This window comes from Vigna radiata, chromosome 2, assembly GCF_000741045.1.
Source record: "Vigna radiata var. radiata cultivar VC1973A chromosome 2, Vradiata_ver6, whole genome shotgun sequence".
Lineage (NCBI taxonomy): Eukaryota > Viridiplantae > Streptophyta > Magnoliopsida > Fabales > Fabaceae > Vigna > Vigna radiata.
This window is the reverse complement of record NC_028352.1, coordinates 2793186-2803570: the sequence shown is the minus strand read 5'-3', so window position 1 is coordinate 2803570 and position 10385 is coordinate 2793186. Positions and strand designations below refer to the sequence as shown.

General features: G+C 32.0%; 1 protein-coding gene across 2 annotated transcripts; it reads left to right on the top strand.

The window, feature by feature from the left end:
* The first annotated feature begins 577 nt into the window (after positions 1 to 577).
* Positions 578 to 7785, top strand: LOC106756236 (squalene synthase). 2 transcript variants are annotated; one of them, XM_014638572.2, is made up of 14 exons: positions 578 to 1049; positions 1141 to 1183; positions 1716 to 1805; positions 2092 to 2167; positions 2858 to 2927; positions 3306 to 3449; positions 3531 to 3635; positions 4022 to 4168; positions 4886 to 4961; positions 5604 to 5692; positions 6057 to 6148; positions 6229 to 6274; positions 6350 to 6419; positions 7639 to 7785. In XM_014638572.2, the coding sequence occupies exons 1-13, from the start codon at positions 855 to 857 to the stop codon at positions 6416 to 6418; spliced, it is 1242 nt and encodes a 413-aa protein (XP_014494058.1). In that variant the 5' UTR covers positions 578 to 854; the 3' UTR covers position 6419; positions 7639 to 7785. The 2 variants fall into 2 exon arrangements, with proteins under 2 accessions (XP_014494058.1, XP_014494056.1); XM_014638570.2 differs by lacking the exon at positions 7639 to 7785 and having other exon boundaries at positions 579 to 1049; positions 6350 to 6510.
* Positions 7786 to 10385: the final 2600 nt, after the last annotated feature.

The following is a 10385-nucleotide window of genomic DNA, read 5'->3' as shown; positions in this document are numbered from 1 at the left end:
ATAAAATAAAATATATTTCATATAATATCATTCTTACGTTTCACACGACGCAAGTGTAGTTTCCTCCAAACTTAAAACACTACAAATATTAAAAGTAATCTAAAAGGATATAATTATGTACGATGGATTTTATCTTTCCAATTACAACATTTGGTTTTTTTTTTTTTGGATTTTTCTTTAAAGCTTTTCAATTATTCACATATATTAATATAAAAATAATTATTTGATAAACGTAACTTTTTACATTTAATTGAGATTGTTATTTTTTACTTTTTACTTTTTTCATTTTAAAAAAATACAAAATTTCTTACTTTTATAATATTTTATTCTTATATTCCATGTGAAATAAAAGAATATAAAAATATATTACTATACAAATTCTTGGTATTAATATCACCCATGCCACCCATTATTTATCCGTTAACCACCTTTATTAATTTTATTATTATTATTATTTAAAAGTGATAAAATTATATTTTTGATTGAAAAGACTCCAAAATGAAATGTTAGTGCTTGGTGGTTAGGCCGAGGAAGGATTCCTATGTAAAATTCAGACCCAGTCCATGTAAACGGACAAAACGTGCATTTAATCGAATCTGTCTACAAAATAAAAAAATTGCAACTGCTAGCTGATACGAGTGTGACAAGAAATATACCTATGCATTTTCAACCTCAAATAAAGAAAAATTGTTATATATTCTCTCATTCCAAACTTGCCTTACCAAAAGGCGAAGTGGTTGTAGTCACCATCGGAGCGAAGGTCACCATCGGAGCGAAGATCTATTCCGCGGTTACAAATAGCTCCAAAGAACGCTCAATTGTGTTATCGAAATTCGAGCGCAGAAGCTTTGAGAATGGGGAGTTTGAGATCGATTCTGAAGCATCCAGATGACTTTTATCCGTTGCTGAAGCTCAAAATGGCGGCTAGAAACGCCGAGAAGCAGATCCCGCCGGAGCCGCACTGGGCGTTCTGTTATACTATGCTCCACAAGGTTTCTAGAAGTTTCGCGCTCGTCATTCAGCAACTCGATACCAACCTTCGCAACGCGGTTAGTATCTTCCGTTTCCGCTCTCGATTACTCCGTTGTTTCTTCTTCTGTTTCCGCCTTTTCTCAATTGGGTTACTTTTTTTTTTGTCAGGTTTGCATATTCTATCTGGTTCTTCGAGCGCTCGACACCGTTGGTTTGTATTCGTATCTTCGATTTGATGCGCGCGCTTTTTGTTGCTTTGTTTTTTTGTAGTTTGCGAGGACGAATTTGTGTTAGTACTATCGGTTTCGGTTTGCAGAGATGTGGTTGTTAGGATGCTTAGTTTTTATTTCTTTATTTGTTTTTTTAAGCTTTGAATGTTGTGCAGGGATTGGTGTTATCGTCCAGCGTTTTTGGGAAATGAAAGTGATTTTAAGATTCTGCTCCTTTTAAAAGCTCTTGAAAATGGAAAATCAACAGAAAAGCAGTAGCTCGAGTTTTTCTTTTTTTTTTTTCTTTTTCTTTTTTTATAAAGTTTTTGCTTCTTGTAAAATACTTAGTTGTTATGGAAGACGCACATATTTGGCATAATAGAGTTTCTGAGTCCCTATCAATCTGCTGGTTATTGCGTCTATTTCCTCTGAATAATACTTGTTTATCTTAAAGTTATTTTATAGAGTAACTCTTACATTCTTGAGAATTTGAAAGTATCTATATTGTTGTAACTCTATGGTTTGTTTGGACAGAGGATGATACTAGCATAGCTACAGATGTCAAGGTGCCAATACTGATAGCCTTTCACCGTCATATTTATGATCGCGATTGGCACTTTTCATGTGAGTGTATCATTCTCTGTGCTCTCTTTATTTTATATTTTTATTCTAAGATAAGATTCAATATAATTTGAACACCTTTTTCCCAATCTGTGGTTTTTTAGTTATAAATATTCAATTTAACCACATCTAACTTGTTTTTCAGAAATTGAATTAGACACATACAGGAATTACTCGTATTGTTACTAAAGACATCCTTTATTGTTCACGTGGAGAATGGTTTTATTGTATATGAGCCTCCAAATTTATTGATGCTGATTTGCACACTGATTGTTTTTAATGTAACTAGGTGGCACAAAGGAGTACAAAGTTCTAATGGACCAGATTCGTCATGTTTCAACTGCTTTTCTGGAACTTGGAAAGAAGTCAGTCTTTATCCGAACTCATATACCTGAATTGAATTTTAAATTTCACAGCATATGATTTTTGCTTGATGCAATCAGCAGCAGACCTTAGGATTTTGGCATCAATTTTATGCTATCATTGCTATCACCCCTGGGGAAGTGGGGGATGTGTACTGTTTATCATTAATTCATGCTACCAGTAGAATATCACGTAGAAGTTAGTTTGTGAATAACATTTGTTGATTCAATTTGTATCCCTTTCTGAAATATCAAAATTTGGATATGGAATTACTTATTATGTTGACTGTCGATTACATAGTGTTGATTAACAATTGTGCTCTGTATTTGTGATTGATAAGAATTATCAATTATTTTCACGTTTATCATGTAGAGTTTTATGTATTTTGTATTGTTTTTCACCAGCTGTTACAACAGTTTTGGGGTTCCTGTCCATTGCTAGTTACATTCACTTGGTCTTTGTAGGTTTGTAGAACAAAAATATAGTTAAGGCTTAAATTGGGGATCTCATTCTATAATTTCTCTTGGTGCATTCATATTGTTAAAGTTGAAGATATTTCACAACCGGTGGAGATATGTGTCTTTGGGCTATTGATTCACTCCTTTTTATTAGCTTTTCTCAGTTATATGTAATTAAATTATGGCTGTATATTCTATGCCAACAAGTTAAATGCTAGTCAATGACTTTTGCAGCTACCAGGAAGCAATTGAGGACATTACAAAAAGAATGGGTGCTGGAATGGCCAAATTTATTTGCAAGGAGGTTTGTCACACAAGGCTTCTATTCTGCACATATTATTTTTGTTATCTTATAATTAATATTGTAAACCTCTGGAACTGACAAGACGTTATATGAAGTTTGTTATTCCTTTAGATGATGATTCCTCCTGCTAGTTTCTAGTTTTTAATATTTTTAGTGTTTTAAATTATGTTGTTTGGCAGATGGAAATTTAAAGAGATGGTCAATATAATTATTTAAATACAACAGTTTTTAAAATTTGATGTTATACTATTATTTTTAGTGCATCCCTTATAAATTCTTATCTTCTGAGAACTATGCTGCAAAGGGATTTCTGCCATGTTTTCAACATAGAAAGATCATCTTCATTTATGCCAAGAGACCTTTTTCTTCCATCTGCAGGTTGAAACAATTGAGGACTATGATGAATATTGTCACTACGTGGCTGGACTTGTTGGACTGGGTTTATCGAAGCTCTTCCATGCCTCTGGTTCAGAAGATCTGGCTTCAGATTCCCTTTCCAATTCAATGGGCCTGTTTCTTCAGGTATCATGGCTTTAAGATATGAAAACTACAGTATGGTTGCAATTGTTTACTTACATTTTATGCTACCTATTGAGATTGCAGAAAACAAACATCATTCGAGATTATCTGGAAGACATCAATGAAATCCCCAAGTCACGCATGTTCTGGCCACGACAGATTTGGAGTAAATATGTTAACAAACTCGAGGTTTGGCTCTACACTACAGGAATTTACATCTAGCCTAACTTTTTAGATGCTAGAAAATAAATTCTCGCATTCTCCAATGAAAAACATGTTCCACGACAAGTATGTGGTTCAGATTAATTTAAGCACACATGTCAATTATACTCTACAGTTTAAGATCAATTCCATCAAACACTAAAATTGAAGGGAAAAAAAAGTCTTACTACAATCGTTCTTTCAGCTCTTTCTCCCTCATTGCTTTAATCTCACGTTGTGTGATGGTGAAATCAAATTTCCAGTCACACGTTTTTGTACACACATGAAATGCCTTTTCAACTTCCATTCCATGTTCAGGTGTGCTGTGGTATGGTTTTCTTATTTGTCACTCCAATTTAATTTTTACGATCCAGGATTTGAAATATGAGGAGAACTCTGTTAAGGCAGTACAATGCTTAAATGACATGGTCACCAATGCTCTGATTCATGCTGAAGATTGCTTAATATACATGGCTGCTTTAAAGGACCTGGCTATATTTCGCTTTTGTGCTATACCCCAGGTGCTGTTCGTTTACTCAGTCACTTCTGATTTAACTGTTATTTAGTTCATGTCACTCTTGTTGCAACCATAATTTATCTGCTTGTTTTATGTTGTTTGCATATCATGTTATGTTTCAGAAGAGTTGAGTCATATCAGCTTCCTCCCTATTCTGTTCAATAAAAGATGAAAAAGTAAAATTAATATATTCTGTCAGTTTCTTATAAGTTTTTAGTTTAATACTTCCCAAAAGATGTTTTAATCTATTATACAATTTTTAATAAAGTGTTTTACCGAAACATAGTAGTAAGTTGTTACACAGAATATTTTTAATCGTAACTCCATGTAGAATATTTGTGAGAGTACAGATTGACTTCCTGTGGTGCGTGATTTTAGTAGATCATGATTGTCTGAGGGTTTAGCTATATAGCCTTTGTGGTTTTAGGTAATATTATGGAATACAAAATTTTTTATTTCGAGCTGCATATGTTATAGAGGAAGAAGCTGCTTGGGTCTTAGGTGTTAGCTTCCAAAGTTAAGTACTTTTGTGGTGGATGTACAATCTGATGCTGTGTGGGACCTATTTGCTTTAAGTACTATTATATTTTTAGGGTGGGAGGGGTGTTAGTTATTGTTCATATTAATTTTATGTTTAATGATTGATGTATCAAGCGATAGTTATTTTGATAATCTTTCCCCTGTGATTTTGATGTTTATTTGATATGCTGCACCGTGACAGATAATGGCAATTGGAACACTTGCTTTATGTTACAACAACATTGAGGTCTTCAGAGGTGTAGTTAAAATGAGGCGAGGTCAGAACAACTCTTTTGATACTGAAGTCCTTGTGATATAATTTTGTGGTTATGACAGGGCATGTGTTTTTGAAGTCGTTGGAATAGTGAATTGCTGCAATATGGATTTCATGTTATTTCATGCTGAATCAATCTACATAAAATTACATTGGAATCTGTTTGTTATGGAACCCGTATATGCATTTTTATTAAAGATAACTTTTTTACAATGGGCCTGAATGATGTCCATATCCTGTTAGATTTTGTGTTTGTATGTGGAATGTTTAAATATCACATCTACATAAATGCTTGCATCCTCCTCTTATGGATGTTGATTAAGACCTGGGAAGACAGTTTGAACTTGGAAAAAGTGGCTAATAGCATATATTGAGTTTAGAGGCCAGGGGCTACAACTCTATGATGGATATCCCTATACTTTTGAAGTGAAGTCATAATACCATAGCCTAGATGCATATACATTATTTGAGGCATTTGTATGGTTTCCTTTCTTCCCATTTCATTTTCAAAGTATTGTTTTTTCTTCTGGGAATAAAAAAGGATCAACATTTAGCTATTAATTGTGTTTGTTGTATGCTGTTACTATTTGTGGGTGTGTAATATCAAACTAGATGTTATTTATTCATTTTTGTTTCCAATTGATAGGTTTAACTGCCAAGGTGATTGACCGAACAAAGACTATGGCTGATGTCTATGGCGCTTTCTTTGATTTTGCTTGTGTTTTGGAGTCCAAGGTATGAATTTGTTGTTGTCCTTAACCGTATTAGGTTTGCAACAGAAGAATGTGAACGCTACCCGTGTTGCATTTAACATTGGATAATGTTCCTAGTTTCTACCATGAACAATCTGCTAAAAGGACCACACTTCGGTTCATCAATGACTTGATGCACATAGACGTCGAAAATTTTCCTGGTTGGGTGTGTTTTCCAAAGAAAATAGCAAATAACCCTTGATCCACACTATTCCATTGCCTAATGGAAAAGACATCTTTTAGTGGCCAAAATTCAAAATGCAGATCTTAGTGTTTTTTTCCCCTATTTGCAGTAGTTCTTAAATCTTCCTTTTCCAAATAAAAAGCTTCTGTATTTTCCATTATAGGTTGACAAAAATGACCCCAATGCAACAAAAACATTGAGTAGGCTGGTAGCTATTCAGAAAACTTGCAGAGAATCTGGTCTCTTGAGTAAAAGGTATGCACATAACTTATTTGCTTCAAAAGTGCCTGTTTTTACCATTCACATCCTAACAAATCTTTGGTTGTTTTAAGCAGAAAATCGTACATTGTGAAGGATGAAAGTGGATACGGCTCCACCATGGTACGTTTTGGCTTTTGCTTTTTTAAACTAGATTCTGCATTTCTAATAATATACTAACGGAAACCATCCCTGCAGATTGTCATCCTGGTCATCCTGGTTTCCATCATTTTTGCTTATCTGTCTGCTAACCACCATAATAACTAGTGTAAGTTAAGTTTTATTTTTATATTTAAGGTACGATCACATTGTAAGAACAATTATCCTCTTTTACAAAATTGTCCACTCCTTTTCTTTCATGGCAATAACCTTTTCCTTTCAGAACGTCAATTAGAAACATTAAAAATTTCACGCACTTCCACTCATTTTTTTAAATCGTGACTCAACAATTACACAGCTTAATATATTATCATAAAAAGTCACCAATCAGGGTTTCAAGAAACACAAATGTACGAGAAAGATTTCCTGGTTGTTAACATGTTGTTAACCGGTGAAGCCAGAGAAAACATGATTACGCCATTATTTTATCATTTTAAATTTTTTTAAACCTACTTACTAAAATACTCTTTTTAAGTTTTACACTTTTGTGAAATTAAATAAAAACATTTTTTTAATTATAAAACACATTTGTCCTGTCATTTGTTGTCTAATAGTCATTAGATATACTTTAACGTCGTGTAAATTTATACCACTATTTTATAATCCTTTTACTATTTTTATTCAATAATTTAATTTATATTTTCATTAAATAATTTAATGTAATATTTTTTATTATTTAAAGTTGTTAAACAGTTGTGTAGCAAAGTGATTCCTCGTTGTTTTAGAATATTCTTTACACATACAATTAACGAACTTGCATAAGGGGAAGCCTTTCTCCTTTTCATTTTGCTTTTGGTACGCTTCATTTGCAATTTACACAATTTTTTTCTTCTTTAATGAAGGAATAAAACCACATCTTTTTATAATGGAAATATTAATTACAGAATATTTTTTTCATTGAAACAAACATTTTGAAAAATCAAGAAATTAAAACTATTTATCCAAATTAAATATGAAACTAAAGTATAAGATGTGTATATAAATTTGAAACAATCATAAGGAATAGTATATAAAATTAGATAATTGTTGAAAAAACAGGTAACAAGAAAAGAGGAATATAGAGATATTCATTTCAGACAAAACAAGTGTGCTTTCACCCTTTAGTTTTAAGATTAGTTTGAATTTATTCAATAATGATTCATTTTTTGTTGTTGATATCTAAGAAACGCCAACTGCATAAGCTGTGAGAGCACTACGAAAGAAGTCTGATGCAGAATTCAAATAATGCTTTAGATTAAGCATATCTCAATGATATTTGCTTTGCATTTCATAATTTTTTTTTGTCATCTGTCATTCATTTCAGAATACTAATCTATTTTTTATATCAGGGAAAACTGCATTAGAATGAACGGCAGGAAGGGATAAATTTTTTATGAAATATAGAAAATTTACGAATTATAGAAGCGATCAAATAGGAGACATGCAACTTAGTTCGCAAACATTGTGAGACATTAATTGTAATAAGGTTGACAATAAATTTAAATGAAAACTTTTATTTTTCTTATTTAAATTGATTGAGAGGTTCCTTTAACTAGGTTGTTATTTAATATTATCCACTATTAGAGGTGTCAAAATGGATAATCCGGCTCGACCCGGTTCGGTTCACCAAGGGTTCGTCATTTAGTGAGACAATCTAATTTGGCTCATTTATTAGCGAGTCAGAAAAATTTGAACTCAGCCCGACCCACCACGGGTTGGTGGGTAAATAGATTGGCTCACTTACCCACTTAATTACAATTTTTTTTAAATAAAAAAAATTACAAATTTTTTATAATTCAAATCTAAACAAATTTCACTCCCATGTTTAATTAATTTTGAAAATAGAGAACTTAAATAATTTTTTCAAGCACAAAAATATTAATAAATATTTTTTTATAAAATTAAAATTAAATTTTAATAAAATAAAATTAGGCAGGTGGGTTGGTGGGCCAACCCGGCCCACCACGGGTACAACCATGAGCCGGGTTTAAATGAGCCCGGTTGAAATCTGACCCGTATAAAAAAAATACAATTTTTTCAAACCCAACTTGGCTCAAACCCGTGATGAGTCGGGTTGACCCGATAGTTGTGACTCGTTTTAACAGCTCTATCCACAATGTAAATCAATTCGTATACAATTATTTTTTGTTGAATTAATGATCTCAATTTCAAGTGTATGAAGTACAACTATATTAAATTATATCATAAATTTATTTTGTTAAATCCTCAAAAGTATGATTATACCGAAAATTGTGTAATTTCACCTGTTCACGGGAGAAAATAAAGAATTGTTTTTATTAATATCTGATTTTTATTTATTTTTTTAAATTATGAGCGATATATTAAAATATTAAATAATTTTCGTGATTTTTCAATTTTAAATTTTGAGATAAAATCATTGGAATTATTTATCCTATTTTGAGGTATTGTTTATTTTGAAATTTTGAACTTAAAAGTTCATCACAATATTTTTTTTTTAAATGTTTAAGAGAATTGAGAGAAAAAAAATGTATTTAATTGGTCTTTTGTTTCGATTTTTAAGCCATGAGAAATTATTAAGCGGATTAACACAAAATCGTGAGTTTCAATTATCTTTATAAACAACGCTATCTGATGATCTCAAGTCCAAAATTTTCTTACGAGAAAGAAAACTATAGTAACTTGACGTCAAGTTGTTGGTGAAAATCGAGAAAAAATTTACCTGTAGAAGACTTTTCAATACTAAAGTTATTAAAAGTTTAAAGAGAATATTAAAATATAACAATATAGAAGTGAGTAAAACATCAAGTACATATTAAGTGCTATCTTGTATTTACAAGCTTCATGGAATTACAAATATAGGCTAGAAAATAGGTTATTTATCTAAACCATATTTAGAATATAAATAATTAATCTATGGGTAGATCCAAGTTGTTAATGTAACAAAAATGTAGACTATATTCATATACGTATACAGTTTTGAATATCTCTTAATCAGGTATAAGCATATTGGGTTTGATTAAATACACAAGTCTCCCAAATTCAAAAGTTATAAATAAGGTACAAGTAGTTCGAATTTGATGAATAAATGAATTTTATCGCTTGTTAAATTTCAACATGGTTACTTAATTTTTGTATTTTTACAACCATATTCTTCGGATTATTTTTATACTAATAAATGTTAGGAATCTAAGTGTAAATTTATATGTAGTAAAAAAGTGAAACATTATATAAAAATAAAAACTCATTAATTTATCCTCTTAATTAGATTGAGAGTAATATCAATCTTTTAAATTAAACCCAACAATAGTAAATACCTAATAAATTTAAGTCAAGGACGAAGTATATTCTTCGGAGGATAAAACAGATATTGAAGTGATGCCCCTTACTGAGTATCCTAATGTCCTATTTTTGGGTAATACTTCTTAAATGCTTATTGATTTAATGCATACATTTTAAAAGTACAGACCTGTTTCTTTGTGTGCAAATTCCATGGAGAAGGACTTCAATTACAAAAAACCTCGTGATAAGGTTAGTGCACCTCCTATGGAAAAGGACTCATACGGTTGAGAGGTGCGGGTCATGGACAATGATCTTGAAGACCACATAAGTTCCACTAGAGCGACGAACTTGGCAGCTCAAACTTCAATAATTCAAACTGCCAAGACGACTCCAACTAGTAATGTAACTCGGTCACCTCCTCAACCAGAACACATTGTACCTTTGCCAACTCCTCAATCCGAACACACTATACGAGGAAAAGAAAAGTCAGTGACAAGAGTGGATCATGTGTCCACCTCAACTTCGAACTCAAACTCTATGTGGCTAATTGGTATGAAGGCCAATCAAGTGAGAATCGGAATTGCTGCAACGCCCAACTCTTGAAAACAATTGATGTTGCCGGTTGCTTGGATTCTACCGAGATAATGATGGCAAGAAGCTTGACAATCATGCATTACTAGAAAGAAGCTATTTCAAAGAGTACTCAAACGATTCATGATTTGGAGAAGAACAACTCGGACTAAGAAGAAAGAGCTCAAGTGTAGGAAAAAGAAAAGGTTGAATATGACCTTATCTTGTCATCCAAAAATCTAGAGATTGCACAAAATCAAAGTTA

Bases quoted from the DNA above. Each gene is read 5' to 3' on its own strand.
- LOC106756236 (XM_014638572.2), top strand. From the start codon at position 855: ATGGGGAGTTTGAGATCGATTCTGAAGCATCCAGATGACTTTTATCCG. The intron at 1,184-1,715 runs GTTTGTATTCGT...TTGTTTGGACAG, and splicing joins TCGAGCGCTCGACACCGTTG to AGGATGATACTAGCATAGCT. The intron at 4,962-5,603 runs GTCAGAACAACT...TCCAATTGATAG, and splicing joins TGTAGTTAAAATGAGGCGAG to GTTTAACTGCCAAGGTGATT.